Genomic DNA, 23,405 nt, shown 5'->3' with positions numbered 1-23,405 from the left:
ATTAATGCTTTCCAAAAAACTGCCTAATGAAAATCTTTTCCAACAAAGGCCTACTGGTGTACACTGCCACCACAAAAACAGTATTATATCTTGATTCTGAGTAGGAAAATATTGAAAATCACTCTACTAAAAGTTTCTCAAAATTTTGAAAACAACAACTACATCAGCTGACTGACTGATCACATCAGTAAACTAGAGCAAATCAAAATTTCGATTAATTTTCTCTTACAGTACTTGTTTGATGGCAGTTTTGCTTGTGTTATTCTGATAAAATTCCATGCATATACACAGGTATAATATAAATGATAAACATATCATGCACATGCTTAAATATCTTTTAAACCCAGCTGATGATTCCACATATCAAGGAATAGATAAGTGACAGTTTCTAAACGTAAAGTATATAGTTTATACATGTATAACATAAAAAGTAAACAAACAAGAATATTAATCAGTGATGTCGAGAAAACACACTTGTAGTGAAAAATATATATGTAAAAACGGCTCGTTTGGGTTGAGAAAATTATTTACGTAGAGGAGCGAACAACATTTCGACCTTCTTCGTTCATCGTCATGAATTTGGTTATTTGCAATAAAAAGCAGGTGTACCTGTTAAAGTGGCCACTAATTGTAAATGTATAATGTTATGAGATTTAAGCACCTAAGATTAAACATTTACATTTTTCTATTATAATCTGTAGATGAAAAAATGAATGAATGAAAAACAACTGTTTACAGTTTGAATTAACAATTATAGGTTTAGTGAAGAGTTTGTTCAAATATATTTGTTGTTCAAGTAATAAAACACAAGTTATTTTTCAGTGCATATATCCTTCACAAGAAAACCATTGAATTCAATGATACATCTGCTATTTTATACACACAGAAGAATGCTTTATCTTATAGTGCAAATAGCCCTAGAGTAGCCTTGTGTGAAATTCAAAACAAACAAACAAGCTTTATCTTATAATTTAGATTTTATAAATTTCTTTACTTTTAGCATTCAAGCGACTCAAGTCAAAAACTATAATTATTACACTCAGGTGACTGTAATTTTGAGTTAAAGAACATAAGTTGTGGATCAGTCTATTTTCCTCTGTAACATATTTGTAAGATTTACCAATTGTAAAATGTTTTTACTGATTCCTGTAATAATAAAAACATAGTATATTCTCACTGAAATGAAAATAAACAAAGTATATGTGTAAACATTCAAGAATGTAAACTATATGTATCAAGCACAATTTACTATTGCCGATTTGTTACACCTACCTACACATTTCTTTACTCCATCTTCATCTGGTCTACAAACAGAATTTCCTGAACAAGCATTGTCATTTTCACATTCATTGGGTTCTATTGCTAAAGAAGTAAAAGCTATTTTCAGGTAAAATTATTAACAAAGTTTCTATCAATACTATTATTACATGGATCAAAGAAAGATGGTACCTTACTCTCCAAGTCCATTGAAAAGTTAAATATGTTCTCAGATACAATTTACATTTTGAACTGCATTTTGGCTTACCACATGTCTAGAAATGTATTCTAAATAGAAATATATGTACATTTTAACAAGTCTTAAAAATAACAGAATTTGCAGGTAAAACATATGGCACAAATAAAATATCCTCCAATAAAAAAAATCATTTTTATATCTTGAATTTATGATCAAACCCCAAACACAACCACACCACATTAGACCCTTCAATCAAAGGGATGACTGACACCACTTTAGAATAAGGAATAATAAAATAAAATAAAAATACCAAGTAAAAAATAAAATAATTAGATCTTTTAAATATTTATAAACACGGAAGTAGTAATAAAAAATATCAACACCACTTTGTCAAATAACAAAGCAATAAAATTCATGCTGTATCACACATACGAAAGAATTAATAAATACTTACGAGTACATCCAATTATTACATCATTGGGATCTCCAGTCATGGCTTCATCACAGTAGCAAATGTTATCTGTACAATGTGCATTAGGGCCACAAACAACTCCTTCACAGGTTTCTAAAGTGGATTAAAAAATAAAACTGATCTCATATACAGTAACATTTAAAGTATCAATACTGATTCTTCTATGAAAAAAAACAGTTATATCAAAAATACAAATACATTTAAAATACTGATTTACTCTTTACTCTTGGATTTTTACATTGTAAGATTGTAAACCTATTGTTGATCTATTCACGAATTCAATGAGATAAGAAGATATTTTTCATTTTACCTTCAGTAGTCAGAAAACACAAATACAGACAGTTATCAGAAATATATATAACATTTTTCTGTTATCAAGCTCAAGAAATTTGCTATTGTTTCACTGCCTTCAAAAGGTTTTGCTATAAGAAAAAGAATATACAATGGCATTTGGATAATTTCTGAGCTGGACAAATTTGATTACACAATTATGTTGTTATTTTCTTTGTATTTTCAGTTCACAGCTCAGAATGGATTACCTACTCTTTATTCACTGCAAGAAACTGAGCTCCAAATTTTCAAATTATGTGTAAAGTTATTCTTGAACCACCAAGAGATCATTAAAGGATAAGAAAGTGCAACAGTGCAATCTCAAAATCAGTGTTGGTCACTACATAATTATATGAATAATTCAATGTTGTTGTCATTAAATTTAATGTATTTTTTAAATTATGTTCAGAGAACACTGCTGTAACAGTAACATTTCAAGTATCAACACTGGTGCTTCTAGAAAAGAAAATTATATCAGCTATACATATATATTCAAAATACCGTTTTATCATTTATTCCTGCATTTTTCCATTTATTACTGACCTATTAACCTAAAGATAAGAAACTATTTCTTCTTTCATTGTTAGTATTATAAAAAAAGACACACACAAAGTGGTAGTTAACAGAAATGTATGTGATTTTTCTGTCATCATGCATATTTTTAATCAAAAAGTTTCTGGAGTCCCTGGAAGAGCATATGATTCAGAAGAATTAGGGCTAACATAGAAATGAGGTGAAATGACTTGGTTAGTGAAGTTGGTCAGTGGGGGTTTGTGACATTCAGATTATTAAACCTACATCAGTTCTTTCATGCATTTTGTTAATTATGAAATTAAAGTTACTGTTCTTTTGACATTGTGAACATGAGACACAAGATTATAAATGCTTTTCTGAAATTGAAATCTTTAATTTCCAAAGTAAAAATATTCAAGACTGTGAACTATGTGTGTCAAGCACAATTTACTATTGCCGATTTGGTATACCTACCTATACATTTCTTAACTCCATCTTCATCTGGTCTGCAAACAGAATTTCCTGAACAAGCATTGTCATCTTCACATTCATTGGGTTCTATTGCTAAAGAGGTAAAAGGTATTTTCAGGTAATATTAGTAATAAAATTTCTATCAATACTATTATTATATGGATCAAAGAAAGATGGCACCTTACTCTCCAAGTCCGTTGAAAAGTTAAATAAGTTCTCAGATACAATTTAAATTTTGAACTGCATTTTGGCTTACCACATGTCTAGAAATGTATTCTAAATAGAAATATATGTACATTTTAACGACTCTTAAAAATAACAGAACTTGCAGGTAAAACATATGGCACAAATAAAATATCCTCCATTAAAAAAAAATCATTTTTATATCTTGAATTTTATGATCAAACCCCAAACACAACCACACCACATTAGACCCTTCAATCAAAGGGATGACTGACACCGCTTTAGAATATGGAATAACTAAATAAAATAAAATTAACAAGTGACAAATACAATAATTAGCTCTTTTAAATATTGATACATATGGAAATAGTAATAAAAATATGTACACCAATTTAGACAAATAACAAAGCAATAAAATACATGTTGTATCACACATAGGATAGCATTAATAAACACTTACGAGTGCATCCAATCATTACATCATTGGGATCTCCAGTCATGGCTTCATCACAGTAGCAAATGTTATCTGTACAATGTGCATTAGGGCCACAAACAACTCCTTCACAGGTTTCTAAAGTGGATTAAAAAATAAAACTGATCTCATATACAGTAACATTTAAAGTATCAATACTGATTCTTCTATGAAAAAAACAGTTATATCAAAAATACAAATACATTTAAAATACTGATTTACTCTTTACTCCTGGATTTTTACATTGTAAGATTGTAAACCTATTGTTGATCTATTCACGAATTCAATGAGATAAGAAGATATTTTTCATTTTACCTTCAGTAGTCAGAAAACACAAATACAGACAGTTATCAGAAATATATATAACATTTTTCTGTTATCAAGCTCAAGAAATTTGCTATTGTTTCACTGCCTTCAAAAGGTTTTGCTATAAGAAAAAGAATATACAATGGCATTTGGATAATTTCTGAGCTGGACAAATTTGATTACACAATTATGTTGTTATTTTCTTTGTATTTTCAGTTCACAGCTCAGAATGGATTACCTACTCTTTATTCACTGCAAGAAACTGAGCTCCAAATTTTCAAATTATGTGTAAAGTTATTCTTGAACCACCAAGAGATCATTAAAGGATAAGAAAGTGCAACAGTGCAATCTCAAAATCAGTGTTGGTCACTACATAATTATATGAATAATTCAATGTTGTTGTCATTAAATTTAATGTATTTTTTAAATTATGTTCAGAGAACACTGCTGTAACAGTAACATTTCAAGTATCAACACTGGTGCTTCTAGAAAAGAAAATTATATCAGCTATACATATATATTCAAAATACCGTTTTATCATTTATTCCTGCATTTTTCCATTTATTACTGACCTATTAACCTAAAGATAAGAAACTATTTCTTCTTTCATTGTTAGTATTATAAAAAAAGACACACACAAATTGGTAGTTAACAGAAATGTATGTGATTTTTCTGTCATCATGCATATTTTTAACCAAAAAGTTTCTGGAGTCCCTGGAAGAGCATATGATTCAGAAGAATTAGGGCTAATATAGAAACGAGGTGGAATGACTTGGTTAGTGAAGTTGGTCAGTGGGGGTTTGTGACATTCACATTATTAAACCTACATCAGTTCTTTCATGCATTTTCTTAATTATGAAATTAAAGTTACTGTTCTTTTGACATCGTGAACATGAGACACAAGATTATAAATGCTTTTCTGAAACTGAAATCTTTAATTTCCAAAGTAAAAATATTCAAGACTGTGAACTATGTGTGTCAAGCACAATTTACTATTGCCGATTTGGTATACCTACCTATACATTTCTTAACTCCATCTTCATCTGGTCTGCAAACAGAATTTCCTGAACAAGCATTGTCATCTTCACATTCATTGGGTTCTATTGCTAAAGAGGTAAAAGGTATTTTCAGGTAATATTAGTAATAAAATTTCTATCAATACTATTATTATATGGATCAAAGAAAGATGGCACCTTACTCTCCAAGTCCATTGAAAAGTTAAATATGTTCTCAGATACAATTTAAATTTTGAACTGCATTTTGGCTTACCACATGTCTAGAAATGTATTCTAAATAGAAATATATGTACATTTTAACGACTCTTAAAAATAACAGAACTTGCAGGTAAAACATATGGCACAAATAAAATATCCTCCATTAAAAAAAAATCATTTTTATATCTTGAATTTTATGATCAAACCCCAAACACAACCACACCACATTAGACCCTTCAATCAAAGGGATGACTGACACCACTTTAGAATATGGAATAACTAAATAAAATAAAATAAACAAGTGACAAATAGAATAATTAGCTCTTTTAAATATTGATACATATGGAAATAGTAATAAAAATATGTACACCAATTTAGACAAATAACAAAGCAATAAAATACATGTTGTATCACACATAGGATAGCATTAATAAACACTTACGAGTGCATCCAATCATTACATCATTGGGATCTCCAGTCATGGCTTCATCACAGTAGCAAATGTTATCTGTACAATGTGCATTAGGGCCACAAACAACTCCTTCACAGGCTTCTAAAGTGGATTAAAAAAATAAAACTGATCTCATATACAGTAACATTTAAAGTATCAATACTGATTCTTCTATGAAAAAAAACAGTTATATCAAAAATACAAATACATTTAAAATACTGATTTACTATTTACTCCTGGATTTTTACATTGTAAGATTGTAAACCTATTGTTGATCTATTCACGAATTCAATGAGATAAGAAGCTATTTTTCATTTTACCTTCAGTTGTCAGAAAACACAAATACAGACTGTTATCAGAAATATATATAACATTTTTTGTTATCAAGCTCAAGAAATTTGCTATTGTTTCACTACCTTCAAAAGGTTTTGCTATAAGAAAATGAATATACAATGGCATTTGGATAATTTCTGAGCTGGACAAATTTGATTAAACAATTATGTTGTTATTTTCTTTGTATTTTCAGTTCACAGCTCAGAATGGATTACCTATCTCTTTATTCACTGCAAGAAACTGAGCTCCAGATTTTCAAATTATGTGTAAAGTTATTCTTGAACCACCAAGAGATCATTAAAGGATAAGAAAATGAAAAAGTGCAATCTCAAAATCAGTGTTAGTCACTACATAATTATATGAATAATTCAATTTTGTTGTCATTAAATTTAATGTATTTTTTAAATTATGTTCAGAGAACACTGCTGTAACAGTAACATTTCAAATATCAACACTGGTGCTTCTAGAAAAGAAAATTATATCAGCTATACATATATATTCAAAATACCGTTTTATCATTTATTCCTGCATTTTTCCATTTATTACTGACCTATTAACCTAAAGATAAGAAACTATTTCTTCTTTCATTTTTAGTATTATAAAAAAAACACACACAAAGTGGTAGTTAACAGAAATGTATGTGATTTTTCTGTCATCATGCATATTTTTAACCAAAAAGTTTCTGGAGTCCCTGGAAGAGCATATGATTCAGAAGAATTAGGGCTAATATAGAAACGAGGTGGAATGACTTGGTTAGTGAAGTTGGTCAGTGGGGGTTTGTGACATTCACATTATTAAACCTACATCAGTTCTTTCATGCATTTTGTTAATTATGAAATTAAAGTTACTGTTCTTTTGACATCGTGAACATGAGACACAAGATTATAAATGCTTTTCTGAAACTGAAATCTTTAATTTCCAAAGTAAAAATATTCAAGACTGTGAACTATGTGTGTCAAGCACAATTTACTATTGCCGATTTGGTATACCTACCTATACATTTCTTAACTCCATCTTCATCTGGTCTGCAAACAGAATTTCCTGAACAAGCATTGTCATCTTCACATTCATTGGGTTCTATTGCTAAAGAGGTAAAAGGTATTTTCAGGTAATATTAGTAATAAAATTTCTATCAATACTATTATTATATGGATCAAAGAAAGATGGCACCTTACTCTCCAAGTCCGTTGAAAAGTTAAATAAGTTCTCAGATACAATTTACATTTTGAACTGCATTTTGGCTTACCACATGTCTAGAAATGTATTCTAAATAGAAATATATGTACATTTTAACAAGTCTTAAAAATAACAGAATTTGCAGGTAAAACATATGGCACAAATAAAATATCCTCCATTAAAAAAAATCATTTTTATATCTTGAATTTTATGATCAAACCCCAAACACAACCACACCACATTAGACCCTTCAACCAAAGAGATGACTGACACCACTTTAGAATATGGAATAACTAAATAAAATAAAATTAACAAGTGACAAATAATATAATTAGCTCTTTTAAATATTGATACATATGGAAATAGTAATAAAAATATGTACACCAATTTAGACAAATAACAAAGCAATAAAATACATGTTGTATCACACATAGGATAGCATTAATAAACACTTACGAGTGCATCCAATTATTACATCATTGGGATCTCCAGTCATGGCTTCATCACAGTAGCAAATGTTATCTGTACAATGTGCATTAGGGCCACAAACAACTCCTTCACAGGTTTCTAAAGTGGATTAAAAAATAAAACTGATCTCATATACAGTAACATTTAAAGTATCAATACTGATTCTTCTATGAAAAAAAACAGTTATATCAAAAATACAAATACATTTAAAATACTGATTTACTATTTACTCCTGGATTTTTACATTGTAAGATTGTAAACCTATTGTTGATCTATTCACGAATTCAATGAGATAAGAAGCTATTTTTCATTTTACCTTCAGTAGTCAGAAAACACAAATACAGACTGTTATCAGAAATATATATAACATTTTTCTGTTATCAAGCTCAAGAAATTTGTTATTGTTTCTCTGCCTTCAAAAGGTTTTGCTATAAGAAAATGAATATACAATGGCATTTGGATAATTTCTGAGCTGGACAAATTTGATTACACAATTATGTTGTTATTTTCTTTCTATTTTCAGTTCACAGCTCAGAATGGATTACCTACTCTTTATTCACTGCAAGAAACTGAGCTCCAGATTTTCAAATTATGTGTAAAGTTATTCTTGAACCACCAAGAGATCATTAAAGGATAAGAAAATGAAAAAGTGCAATCTCAAAATCAGTGTTAGTCACTACATAATTATATGAATAATTCAATTTTGTTGTCATTAAATTTAATGTATTTTTTAAATTATGTTCAGAGAACACTGCTGTAACAGTAACATTTCAAATATCAACACTGGTGCTTCTAGAAAAGAAAATTATATCAGCTATACATATATATTCAAAATACCGTTTTATCATTTATTCATGCATTTTTCCATTTATTACTGACCTATTAACCTAAAGATAAGAAACTATTTCTTCTTTCATTTTTAGTATTATAAAAAAAACACACACAAAGTGGTAGTTAACAGAAATGTATGTGATTTTTCTGTCATCATGCATATTTTTAATCAAAAAGTTTCTGGAGTCCCTGGAAGAGCATATGATTCAGAAGAATTAGGGCTAATATAGAAACGAGGTGGAATGACTTGGTTAGTGAAGTTGGTCAGTGGGGGTTTGTGACATTCACATTATTAAACCTACATCAGTTCTTTCATGCATTTTCTTAATTATGAAATTAAAGTTACTGTTCTTTTGACATCGTGAACATGAGACACAAGATTATAAATGCTTTTCTGAAACTGAAATCTTTAATTTCCAAAGTAAAAATATTCAAGACTGTGAACTATGTGTGTCAAGCACAATTTACTATTGCCGATTTGGTATACCTACCTATACATTTCTTAACTCCATCTTCATCTGGTCTGCAAACAGAATTTCCTGAACAAGCATTGTCATCTTCACATTCATTGGGTTCTATTGCTAAAGAGGTAAAAGGTATTTTCAGGTAATATTAGTAATAAAATTTCTATCAATACTATTATTATATGGATCAAAGAAAGATGGCACCTTACTCTCCAAGTCCGTTGAAAAGTTAAATAAGTTATCAGATACAATTTACATTTTGAACTGCATTTTGGCTTACCACATGTCTAGAAATGTATTCTAAATAGAAATATATGTATATTTTAACAAGTCTTAAAAATAACAGAACTTGCAGGTAAAACATATGGCACAAATAAAATATCCTCCATTAAAAAAAATCATTTTTATATCTTGAATTTTATGATCAAACCCCAAACACAACCACACCACATTAGACCCTTCAATCAAAGGGATGACTGACACCACTTTAGAATATGGAATAACTAAATAAAATAAAATTAACAAGTGACAAATAATATAATTAGCTCTTTTAAATATTGATACATATGGAAATAGTAATAAAAATATGTACACCAATTTAGACAAATAACAAAGCAATAAAATACATGTTGTATCACACATAGGATAGCATTAATAAACACTTACGAGTGCATCCAATTATTACATCATTGGGATCTCCAGTCATGGCTTCATCACAGTAGCAAATGTTATCTGTACAATGTGCATTAGGGCCACAAACAACTCCTTCACAGGTTTCTAAAGTGGATTAAAAAATAAAACTGATCTCATATACAGTAACATTTAAAGTATCAATACTGATTCTTCTATAAAAAAAAAACAGTTATATCAAAAATACAAATACATTTAAAATACTGATTTACTATTTACTCCTGGATTTTTACATTGTAAGATTGTAAACCTATTGTTGATCTATTCACGAATTCAATGAGATAAGAAGCTATTTTTCATTTTACCTTCAGTAGTCAGAAAACACAAATACAGACTGTTATCAGAAATATATATAACATTTTTCTGTTATCAAGCTCAAGAAAATTGCTATTGTTTCACTGCCTTCAAAAGGATTTGCTATAAGAAAAAGAATATACAATGGCATTTGGATAATTTCTGAGCTGGACAAATTTGAATACACAATTATGTTGTTATTTTCTTTGTATTTTCAGTTCACAGCTCAGAATGGATTACCTACTCTTTATTCACTGCAAGAAACTGAGCTCCAGATTTTCAAATTATGTGTAAAGTTATTCTTGAACCACCAAGAGATCATTAAAGGATAAGAAAGTGCAACAGTGCAATCTCAAAATCAATGTTGGTCACTACATAATTATATGAATAATTCAATTTTGTTGTCATTAAATTTAATGTATTTTTTAAATTATGTTCAGAGAACACTGCTGTAACAGTAACATTTCAAGTATCAACACTGGTGCTTCTAGAAAAGAAAATTATATCAGCTATACATATATATTCAAAATACCGTTTTATCATTTATTCCTGCATTTTTCCATTTATTACTGACCTATTAACCTAAAGATAAGAAACTATTTCTTCTTTCATTTTTAGTATTATAAAAAAAACACACACAAAGTGGTAGTTAACAGAAGTGTATGTGATTTTTCTGTCATCATGCATATTTTTAATCATAAAGTTTCTGGAGTCCCTGGAAGAGCATATGATTCAGAAGAATTAGGGCTAATATAGAAACGAGGTGAAATGACTTGGTTAGTGAAGTTGGTCAGTGGGGGTTTGTGACATTCAGATTATTAAACCTACATCAGTTCTTTCATGCATTTTGTTAATTATGAAATTAAAGTTACTGTTCTTTTGAGATCGTGAACATGAGACACAAGATTATAAATGCTTTTCTGAAACTGAAATCTTTAATTTCCAAAGTAAAAATATTCAAGACTGTGAACTATGTGTGTCAAGCACAATTTACTATTGCCGATTTGGTATACCTACCTATACATTTCTTAACTCCATCTTCATCTGGTCTGCAAACAGAATTTCCTGAACAAGCATTGTCATCTTCACATTCATTGGGTTCTATTGCTAAAGAGGTAAAAGGTATTTTCAGGTAATATTAGTAATAAAATTTCTATCAATACTATTATTATATGGATCAAAGAAAGATGGCACCTTACTCTCCAAGTCCGTTGAAAAGTTAAATAAGTTCTCAGATACAATTTACATTTTGAACTGCATTTTGGCTTACCACATGTCTAGAAATGTATTCTAAATAGAAATATATGTATATTTTAACAAGTCTTAAAAATAACAGAACTTGCAGGTAAAACATATGGCACAAATAAAATATCCTCCATTAAAAAAAATCATTTTTATATCTTGAATTTTATGATCAAACCCCAAACACAACCACACCACATTAGACCCTTCAATCAAAGGATGACTGACACCACTTTAGAATATGGAATAACTAAATAAAATAAAATTAACAAGTGACAAATACAATAATTAGCTCTTTTAAATATTGATACATATGGAAATAGTAATAAAAATATGTACACCACTTTAGACAAATAACAAAGCAATAAAATACATGTTGTATCACACATAGGATAGCATTAATAAACACTTACGAGTGCATCCAATTATTACATCATTGGGATCTCCAGTCATGGCTTCATCACAGTAGCAAATGTTATCTGTACAATGTGCATTAGGGCCACAAACAACTCCTTCACAGGCTTCTAAAGTGGATTAAAAAATAAAACTGATCTCATATACAGTAACATTTAAAGTATCAATACTGATTCTTCTATGAAAAAAAACAGTTATATCAAAAATACAAATACATTTAAAATACTGATTTACTATTTACTCCTGGATTTTTACATTGTAAGATTGTAAACCTATTGTTGATCTATTCACGAATTCAATGAGATAAGAAGCTATTTTTCATTTTACCTTCAGTAGTCAGAAAACACAAATACAGACTGTTATCAGAAATATATATAACATTTTTCTGTTATCAAGCTCAAGAAAATTGCTATTGTTTCACTGCCTTCAAAAGGATTTGCTATAAGAAAAAGAATATACAATGGCATTTGGATAATTTCTGAGCTGGACAAATTTGAATACACAATTATGTTGTTATTTTCTTTGTATTTTCAGTTCACAGCTCAGAATGGATTACCTACTCTTTATTCACTGCAAGAAACTGAGCTCCAGATTTTCAAATTATGTGTAAAGTTATTCTTGAACCACCAAGAGATCATTAAAGGATAAGAAAGTGCAACAGTGCAATCTCAAAATCAATGTTGGTCACTACATAATTATATGAATAATTCAATTTTGTTGTCAGTAAATTTAATGTATTTTTTAAATTATGTTCAGAGAACACTGCTGTAACAGTAACATTTCAAGTATCAACACTGGTGCTTCTAGAAAAGAAAATTATATCAGCTATACATATATATTCAAAATACTGTTTTATCATTTATTCCTGCATTTTTCCATTTATTACTGACCTATTAACCTAAAGATAAGAAACTATTTCTTCTTTCATTTTAGTATTATAAAAAAACACACACAAAGTGGTAGTTAACAGAAATGTATGTGATTTTTCTGTCATCATGCATATTTTAATCAAAAGTTTCTGGAGTCCCTGGAAGAGCATATGATTCAGAAGAATTAGGGCTAACATAGAAATGAGGTGAAATGACTTGGTTAGTGAAGTTGGTCAGTGGGGGTTTGTGACATTCAGATTATTAAACCTACATCAGTTCTTTCATGCATTTTGTTAATTATGAAATTAAAGTTACTGTTCTTTTGAGATCGTGAACATGAGACACAAGATTATAAATGCTTTTCTGAAACTGAAATCTTTAATTTCCAAAGTAAAAATATTCAAGACTGTGAACTATGTGTGTCAAGCACAATTTACTATTGCCGATTTGGTATACCTACCTATACATTTCTTAACTCCATCTTCATCTGGTCTGCAAACAGAATTTCCTGAACAAGCATTGTCATCTTCACATTCATTGGGTTCTATTGCTAAAGAGGTAAAAGGTATTTTCAGGTAATATTAGTAATAAAATTTCTATCAATACTATTATTATATGGATCAAAGAAAGATGGCACCTTACTCTCCAAGTCCGTTGAAAAGTTAAATAAGTTATCAGATACAATTTACATTTTGAACTGCATTTTGGCTTACCACATGTCTAGAAATGTATTCTAAATAGAAATATATGTATATTTTAACAAGTCTTAAAAATAACAGAATTTGCAGGTAAAACATATGGCACAAATAAAATATCCTCCATTAAAAAAAATCATTTTTATATCTTGAATTTTATGATCAAACCCCAAACACAACCACACCACATTAGACCCTTCAATCAAAGGGATGACTGACACCACTTTAGAATATGGAATAACTAAATAAAATAAAATAAACAAGTGACAAATAGAATAATTAGCTCTTTTAAATATTGATACATATGGAAATAGTAATAAAAATATGTACACCACTTTAGACAAATAACAAAGCAATAAAATACATGTTGTATCACACATAGGATAGCATTAATAAACACTTACGAGTGCATCCAATTATTACATCATTGGGATCTCCAGTCATGGCTTCATCACAGTAGCAAATGTTATCTGTACAATGTGCATTAGGGCCACAAACAACTCCTTCACAGGTTTCTAAAGTGGATTAAAAAATAAAACTGATCTCATATACAGTAACATTTAAAGTATCAATACTGATTCTTCTATGAAAAAAAACAGTTATATCAAAAATACAAATACATTTAAAATACTGATTTACTATTTACTCCTGGATTTTTACATTGTAAGATTGTAAACCTATTGTTGATCTATTCACGAATTCAATGAGATAAGAAGCTATTTTTCATTTTACCTTCAGTAGTCAGAAAACACAAATACAGACTGTTATCAGAAATATATATAACATTTTTCTGTTATCAAGCTCAAGAAAATTGCTATTGTTTCACTGCCTTCAAAAGGATTTGCTATAAGAAAAAGAATATACAATGGCATTTGGATAATTTCTGAGCTGGACAAATTTGAATACACAATTATGTTGTTATTTTCTTTGTATTTTCAGTTCACAGCTCAGAATGGATTACCTACTCTTTATTCACTGCAAGAAACTGAGCTCCAGATTTTCAAATTATGTGTAAAGTTATTCTTGAACCACCAAGAGATCATTAAAGGATAAGAAAGTGCAACAGTGCAATCTCAAAATCAATGTTGGTCACTACATAATTATATGAATAATTCAATTTTGTTGTCAGTAAATTTAATGTATTTTTTAAATTATGTTCAGAGAACACTGCTGTAACAGTAACATTTCAAGTATCAACACTGGTGCTTCTAGAAAAGAAAATTATATCAGCTATACATATATATTCAAAATACTGTTTTATCATTTATTCCTGCATTTTTCCATTTATTACTGACCTATTAACCTAAAGATAAGAAACTATTTCTTCTTTCATTTTAGTATTATAAAAAAAACACACACAAAGTGGTAGTTAACAGAAATGTATGTGATTTTTCTGTCATCATGCATATTTTTAATCAAAAGTTTCTGGAGTCCCTGGAAGAGCATATGATTCAGAAGAATTAGGGCTAACATAGAAATGAGGTGAAATGACTTGGTTAGTGAAGTTGGTCAGTGGGGTTTGTGACATTCAGATTATTAAACCTACATCAGTTCTTTCATGCATTTTGTTAATTATGAAATTAAAGTTACTGTTCTTTTGAGATCGTGAACATGAGACACAAGATTATAAATGCTTTTCTGAAACTGAAATCTTTAATTTCCAAAGTAAAAATATTCAAGACTGTGAACTATGTGTGTCAAGCACAATTTACTATTGCCGATTTGGTATACCTACCTACACATTTCTTAACTCCATCTTCATCTGGTCTGCAAACAGAATTTCCTGAACAAGCATTGTCATCTTCACATTCATTGGGTTCTATTGCTAAAGAGGTAAAAGGTATTTTCAGGTAATATTAGTAATAAAATTTCTATCAATACTATTATTATATGGATCAAAGAAAGATGGCACCTTACTCTCCAAGTCCGTTGAAAAGTTAAATATGTTCTCAGATACAATTTACATTATGAACTGCATTTTGGCTTACCACATGTCTAGAAATGTATTCTAAATAGAAATATATGTACATTTTAACAAGTCTTAAAAATAACAGAACTTGCAGGTAAAACATATGGCACAAATAAAATATCCTCCATTAAAAAAAATCATTTTTATATCTTGAATTTTATGATCAAACCCCAAACACAACCACACCACATTAGACCCTTCAATCAAAGGGATGACTGACACCACTTTAGAATATGGAATAACTAAATAAAATAAAATTAACAAGTGACAAATAAAATAATTAGCTCTTTTAAATATTGATACATATGGAAATAGTAATAAAAAAATGTGCACCACTTTAGACAAATAACAAAGCAATAAAATACATGTTGTATCACACATAGGATAGCATTAATAAACACTTACGAGTGCATCCAATTATTACATCATTGGGATCTCCAGTCATGGCTTCATCACAGTAGCAAATGTTATCTGTACAATGTGCATTAGGGCCACAAACAACCTCTTCACAGGTTTCTAAAGTGGATTAAAAAATAAAACTGATCTCATATACAGTAACATTTAAAGTATCAATACTGATTCTTCTATTAAAAAAAAACAGTTATATCAAAAATACAAATACATTTAAAATACTGATTTACTCTTTACTCCTGGATTTTTAAATAAAACAAAACAAGGTGGAAATGCTTGGTTAAAGAAGTTGATCAGGTGTTAATGAGTTTCATGTAATTAAACCTAGAACAGTTCTTTCATGCATTCTGTTAAGTTTGAAATTAATGCCACTGTTCTTTTCAAACCTATAGATCCTGAATGAGAGACACCAGATTAAAAGCTGTTTTTCAATAACTGTAATTTTTACTTTCCAACATGAAAATCTTCAAGAGTATAACCCATTCATATTAGTAACAATTTACTCTTACTGAGTTGGAATACTTACCTACACATTTCTTTACTCCATCTTCATCTGGTCTACAAACAGAATTTCCTGAACAAGCATTGTCATCTTCACATTCATTAGGTTCTATTGCTAAAGGGGCAAAAAGGCTTTTTAGGTAAAATTACTAATAAAGTTTCTATCAGCACCATTAGTATGTGGATCACAGAAACATGGCATCTTACTCTGCATGTCTATATAAAAGTTAAATTTGTTCTTCACATACAATTTACATTTTGAACTGCATTTTGGGTTACTACATGTGTATAAATGTATTATTAATTATATATGCACATTTTAAAATGTCTGAAACACCACAGATCTGCTGGCAAAACAAATGTACACTTGGATTACGAAAAAAGGAAAAAAGAATTATTTTTAAATTCCGAATTTTAGGATTAAACTCCAAACCCAATCATACTACATTAGACCAGCATATCCTAAACTTTTTGGTTGACAGCACCTTTAGTGTCTCAGCAATTTTTTTGTGGCAATCCTAGGCAAAAGGAAAAACCTAACAGTTTCATTTATTAAGTATTTATGTCCAAATAGCTTAGAAATTGTTTGAAAGAATAATACATGTAAATTGAAAGTAAAAACAATATTTTTATTTTATTTTTAATTAACCACAATTACTAATGGGATGTGTGTGCTTGTTGGTCACTGCACAGCTTCTCAAATCTTGGAATCAGATTGAATGCTGCCACCCTCATTTCCTGTTCCACATTGATTTTTTGCAGAACTTGCTTTTTATCACAGCATGTTTTTATCACAGAAAACCCTGCTTCGCGGAGATATCACATCACAAATGCAATTATAATTCACCTAGCTTTAGCATTTAGCAGTGAATATTCATTTTTTACTGATATCCAAAACCCAGTTAGTTCCATGCTGCCAAATTTTGTTTTTAAAGTCTTGTCACCAGACAGCTCAATAAGATTTTCTTTTTCTGCAAAGGTTAAGTTCAGATGGGGCCTCAGCCTTGAATGGGTGTTGGATCCATGCAAACTTCTCCATATTTTCTGGAAAGTAATTTTCAAACCATTCACTGAACTGTGTTAGGTGCTCCTCAAAAACAGATTTTAGTTTGTGGGTCAAATCTACTTTACTGGATGTAAACAAGCTGTTGCAACATGGGGAAACAGTCTTTACTATCATCTTCATTCATTCTTCTTCTCTATAGTAGTAACTTTTTTCTGAAGATTGAAACCTTCTCTATGAGTTTCAGAATATGCATTTTGCTTCCCTGCAGAAAGAGATTCATTGCATTCAGTTTTTCCAAAAAGATATCACAGGTATGCTAATTTTGATGAAAAACATCAGTATCCAAGAAGTTTTTAGCACACCTATGTTCTTCTTCGAGATAAAAGTAGAGTTCTTGTCATAATTTGAACACACAGAACATTACATTCCCATAGGAGAGCCATCTCAAACAACAGTAATACAACAAAGGTGTGAGCTCAGATCCCATATCCTCACACAGTTTTTAAAAAACCTCACCTTTTGTGGCAGAGGTTTTATAATGTTCACCACTTTCAACATACATTCCAGGACTAGGTTAAGTGGAGGACTCAGGTGCCTTGGTGCAAGGGCTTCCCTGTAGATTATGCAATGATTCTACAGTGCATCAAGAAATTTGCTTTGTATGAGTGCCTGCAATCGTCCATAACAGACTGACATAAAGCAATCACCATGGGTACAGATTCCAATGCACTTAGTCCAGTATAAGTTATTTTAACACACAAGTTTCAAGGATCAAACAAGTTTTGAGCCTTTGTAGCCCCAGTGATACTTTTACAAAAGAGAAGGTCTTCCACAATTTTGTCACCATCCACAAACTGTGTGTAGCAAATCAAATAAGCATTCTTATTACTATCCATTGCCTGATATAGATATAACCCGAATTCCTTCCCTTTCATTTGTTCAATTAGGTGATCGTTGAGGTCTTTGGCTATGTGTTAGTTTCTATGACTGATAATATTGTTGGACAAAGGCAACTTTAAAAGCATTCTTCTTGCAGATTCACCAACTGTAATGTTCGCCATACCTACTGCAGCTGGTAAAATCAGTTCTTCTGCGATGGTGTGAGACCTTTTACATTTCACAACACTATATGCTAGTAGGATGCTAACAAAGCACTGTTTGGCATTGGTGCTTGTTTCAAAAATGTACCTTTTGTTCTTTCAATTCTTTTAACTTTCTGGTAAAATAATCATGGGATTTACTAGCCATATTAGGATGACTGATCTCTAAGTGGCATTTTAATTTATTTGGAAGCATGAACTCTTGGAGCCAAAACTTTTAGAGATGATACACACTGCAGACACTCTTCATGATTGGCATCTACCAAAGTAAAACCAAAATATGTCATATTCAGTGATCACGAGAAATTCCACTTGTAGAGAAAAATATATATGTTAAAAACGGCTGGTTTGGGTTGAGAAAATTTTTTTATATAGAGGAGCAAACAACGTTTCGACCTTCTTCAGTCATCGTCAGGTTCACAAAGAAAGAAAGAGGTAACTGACTGATAGCTGACCACATGTTCAATAAAGTGTTGTGTAACTGAGTATAGGGAATGTAGAAGGCGTGTTCACTTAGATGTTTGATAATATTTATCATAATAGATATAAAGGTGTTCCTTTGTATTGGTTTATTTTGGACTTGAGTTGTTATATAAGTAAGGCTTCGTTAATTTTGCATTTGTTTATGTTTGTTTCTTTATTTACTATGTGGGTGTTTTCTATGGTTATGTTGTGTATATTTGATTTGCAGTGTTTGAAAACGTATAAAGGTGACTTTTTGTGTTCTTTGAATCTGGTTTCCATTTTTCTACTTGTTTTTCCAATATAAGTCATGGCAATTATCACATTGTACTTTATAAATATTGTTGGTGTGGTGTTTGTCAGTGTAGTTTTTACATAGTATAGACTTTAGTTTTGTGCCTGGTTTTTGAATAAATTTGGTATTAACTGGAATGTCATATTTTGTTATTTGTTTTTGCCAAATGTTGGTTATTTTTCTGCTGATGTTGGGAATATATGATATGCAGCAGTATATGGTTTTGTGATTTTTTAATTCGTGGGATATATTTACTTTTGTTAGTTGATTCTGCTTTTTGTCTAGATGTGTGCATATAATGTTTTCTATGGTTTGTGGAGGAAACTTATTGATGTTGATGAAGTATTGTTTTATTTTGTCTAATTCATCATTAATTTTATCTGGTGAGAATAGTTTTATGGCTGTGTTTATTTGGTTTCTTAGTATGTTGAGTTTTTGTTTTGTTTCAGGTGCTGAGTCCCAAGGAATGTATAGTCCAGTATGGGTGATTTTTTTTGATGGATTTCTGTTTTAAATTGTGTATCGGTTCTTGTAACTTTGAGGTTAAGAAATGATATTTGATTGCTTTCTTCCTGTTCAGATGTAAAGTTAATGTTGGGATGTATGGAGTTAATGTGATTGAAAAAATTAAGTGTGTGTTCTGTAGATGTGAATCCCGCAATCATGTAGTCTACATGTATCTATACCAGTATAGTGATGGATGTAATGCTATGTTAATTGCTTGTGTTTCAACATGTGTCATAAATATATTGCCTAGAACTGGTGATACTGGGTTGCCCATGCTTAGGCCATTTGTTTGTATATAGTTGTGATTGTTGAACATGAAGTTTGTCTTTATCATGGTGAATTCTATGAGGGTTGCTAATTGGTTGCTGGGAATGCCTATTGATGGGTTAAGGTCTTGGATATAGAGTTCTCAGGCTACCTTGCAGGCTTCAGCTGTTAGGACTTCTGTAAAGAGGGATATAACATTGAAACTGGCCATTAAGGCTTTATGATTAAGTTGATTAAGATCACACTTGAAATTAAGAGAGTCTTTGATGAATGAGTTGGCTGATGTTACATATTTGGAGAATGCCCATGCTATGTATTTACCAATATTGTAATTAAACGATTCATATGTGGACATTACTGGTCGTAATGGACAATCTGGTTTATGAGGTTTGGGAATGCTGTGTGTTTGTGGTGTGCATGAGTCGATGTTGAGTAGGTAAGAATAAAGTGTTTTTGAAATTGTGTTGGCTTTTTTCATTTTTTAGTAATACTTTGTTTTGTTGTGTTTCATGTGTCTTTGTTGGATTTGTGTTTATTGGTTTAAATTTGTTTGTGTCTGATAGGATGTTTTTCATTTTTTGGATGTATTCATTCGTGTTCATTATGACAATAGCGTTTCCTTTATCTGCTTTTAGAATTTTTATGTTTTTGTCTTGTTTTAGGTTTTTAATAGAATTAATGTCTCTTTTTGTAAGATTGTTTTTTAGTTTTCTGTTTTGTGAAGTTATGTTGATGGTTTTGCAAGAAAAATCTTTGAAAAAAATCGTTTAAGATGTTGTTATCATAGATAGCTATTGTCATATTTTGATAGTTCTGTTTCTTCACAACTTTGCAAGTGATTTGTGGTTTGCTATCCTTTTCTTGACTCCCACACTTCTTATTAATGTTTATAAATCTTTCAATTTTTATGCACAATGACTAAAAATCAGCAAAATAATTCACTGAACTTTGCTAGACCTTGTAGACACTTAATCACAATAACTTCTAGTTATTTCAATTACTGATGGACCTGGAAAGTCGACAGGTATTTATATACAAAATCTAAGAAACAAAAAAGTTTGAGAAGTTACTGGCGTAGCCGATAGTACAAGTAAACAAAAATATATCTCAAACATTTGAGAACATCATCGAAAGGAATGTAGCGCAATCTAATGTTAAAACTGTGGACTTCCTCAAGCTAGAAGTTTGTGCGCTGTCTAACAGATGTTGGTATTGCTGTGTTTCCCTCAAAAATTTGAAATATCCCATGGCATGGCATTGTGGAGCACCATGATGCATAGTTTGGGAACTACTGTATTAGACTCTTCAATCAAAGGGTTTACTAACACTACTTTAGAATACTGAATAACCACATAAAATAAGATGAATATGAAAATTCACAACACCTTTCTTTTCAAATGCAACAAAATAGAACAATCAGTATTTCATTTAAAAAAAAAGGACATAAATGCTGCAATTAACCAGTGATAAATAAAATAATTAGCTCTTTCAAATATTTATACATACGGAAATAGTGACTAAAAGTATGTACACCACTCCTGACAAATAACAGAGCAATAAAATATATGCTCTATCACACACACGATAACATATGTAAACACTTACGAGTGCATCCAATGAGAACATCATTTGGATCTCCAGTCATGGCTTCATCACAGTAGCAAGTGTTATTTGTACAATGTGCATTAGGACCACAAACTACTCCTTCACAGGTTTCTAGTGTAGATTAAAAAAGTAAAACTGATCTCATATACCGTAACAAGTCCAGATCTTGAATATGAGACATCAAATTAAAAGTAGTTTTCTGTTAATTGCAATCTTTATTTTCCAATGTGAAAATATTTGAGACTGTAAAGTATATATGTTTTAAGCACAATTTACTATTACTGAGTTGTTATACTTACCTACACATTTCTTTACTCCATCTTCATCTGGTTTACAAACAGAATTTCCTGAACAAACGTCATCATTTTCACATTCATTGGGTTCTATTGCTAAAGAGGTAAAAATGCCTTTGATGTGAAAATTACTAATAGAGATTTCATTGGCATCTTTGGTAAATGGATGAAAAAACATTGCATGTTATTCTCCAGCTGTATATAAAAAAAAGCTAAATAGATTCCATACACAAACAATCTAATGTTTGAATTACATATCTGGAAATGTATCTTAATAATATATATTCATTTTAACAAGTAAAACAAGTGGTTCAATTTAAGTACAATAAATAAAGAATTATTTTTAAATCTTCATTTTACAATCAAACTCCCTAACACAATCACACTACATCAGACCCTTGAATCAAAGGGTTTATAAACATCACTTTACAATACTGAATAACTAAATAAAATAAGATGAATATGAATGTTCACCACACCTTTCTTCTCAAAAGCAACAAAACAAAACAATCAATGTTTCATTGAGAAGAAAAGTACATAAATGCTGCAATTAAAAAGTGATAAATGCAATATTTAGCCCTTTTAAATATTTATACACTTAGAAATAGTTACAGAAAGTATGTGCATCACTTCCAACAAATAACAAAGCAATAAAATATATGCTATCTCACACTTAGCAAAATATAAGAAAAACTTACGAGTACATCCAAAAACTATATCGTTGGGATCTCCAGTCATGGCTTCATCACAGTAGCAAGTGCTATTTGTACAATGTGCATTAGGACCACAAACAACTCCTTCACAGATATCTACATTGGTTTAAAAAATAAAAGTGATCTCATATGCTGTAATATTAGATATACTAACACTAATTATTCTAAAAATAAAATTATATTAAAAATACAAAGGTCTATTTATAGGATTTGTATGTACAATATTGTGATCTCAAAACCATTGCTGATTGTTTGTGAATTTTTTTAGTTTTTTAAGAGACTTGCTGATATAGGAAAAGCATTCCTTGAATGAGACCACAAGAACAGTATTGTAAATTATTACATTCAGACAAAAATATCAAAATAAAAATTACATTATTGTTGCAAATTTAAAAGCAGAATTTTGATAATGTTGAGTAGTTCTTTATCACTTTAATGAAAAAATTATTTTCAAGGAAATTTAGTGTCTAAGTGTTAAGTGGTGGGATCCAACAAGTCTTCCAAAAGTCTTTTGTACATAATTGATGAAATTGAAACTTGATGACCATATGAGTCACAACATTTAGTAAATCTCTTATTCTTCAAGGAACGTGTTAACAAGTTTAACAAAGAGTGAACTGGCATTATCATTTATTTAGACTGAAATCAGTTCAAATTTTTCCATTATATGGCACCACAGGATGTGTGGTCCTGATGATAAGTGACATTACCATATTACATATAGGTTAATACATTTATCAGTGTTTATTACTCCTCAGAATATATTTTGTGTTTTCTGTATAATATTGTGTTTGCAGTTGTTTTCAAGTTTTCTCCAAATAAAAAAATGTGTATATATATATATTATTGGGATGCAAGATGAAACGCTCCTCTTGTTCATGGTTCACTAGAAATGTTCCTGTCACCCATGAAAGTGAGCAGGTTTTGCTTTG

The 23,405-nt window shown here is 30.1% G+C and overlaps 1 protein-coding gene across 1 annotated transcript in view; it reads right to left on the bottom strand.

Annotated features, from left to right (window-relative positions):
- Window positions 1-23,405, bottom strand: part of LOC143245504 (uncharacterized) — a 357,087-nt gene that overhangs the window by 177,287 nt on the left and 156,395 nt on the right. Inside the window, 20 exon segments of the mRNA XM_076491867.1 lie at window positions 1,273-1,362; window positions 1,911-2,021; window positions 3,246-3,335; window positions 3,886-3,996; window positions 5,220-5,309; window positions 5,860-5,970; window positions 7,195-7,284; window positions 7,834-7,944; window positions 9,168-9,257; window positions 9,807-9,917; window positions 11,142-11,231; window positions 11,780-11,890; window positions 13,110-13,199; window positions 13,749-13,859; window positions 15,080-15,169; window positions 15,719-15,829; window positions 16,251-16,340; window positions 21,468-21,578; window positions 21,767-21,856; window positions 22,459-22,569. Coding sequence (XP_076347982.1) covers window positions 1,273-1,362; window positions 1,911-2,021; window positions 3,246-3,335; window positions 3,886-3,996; window positions 5,220-5,309; window positions 5,860-5,970; window positions 7,195-7,284; window positions 7,834-7,944; window positions 9,168-9,257; window positions 9,807-9,917; window positions 11,142-11,231; window positions 11,780-11,890; window positions 13,110-13,199; window positions 13,749-13,859; window positions 15,080-15,169; window positions 15,719-15,829; window positions 16,251-16,340; window positions 21,468-21,578; window positions 21,767-21,856; window positions 22,459-22,569 — 2,010 coding nt within the window.

Source organism: Tachypleus tridentatus, chromosome 2 (assembly GCF_004210375.1).
Source record: "Tachypleus tridentatus isolate NWPU-2018 chromosome 2, ASM421037v1, whole genome shotgun sequence".
NCBI lineage: Eukaryota > Metazoa > Arthropoda > Merostomata > Xiphosura > Limulidae > Tachypleus > Tachypleus tridentatus.
The sequence above is the reverse complement of the archived record's forward strand: the minus strand, read 5'-3'. Positions and strand labels throughout refer to the sequence as shown.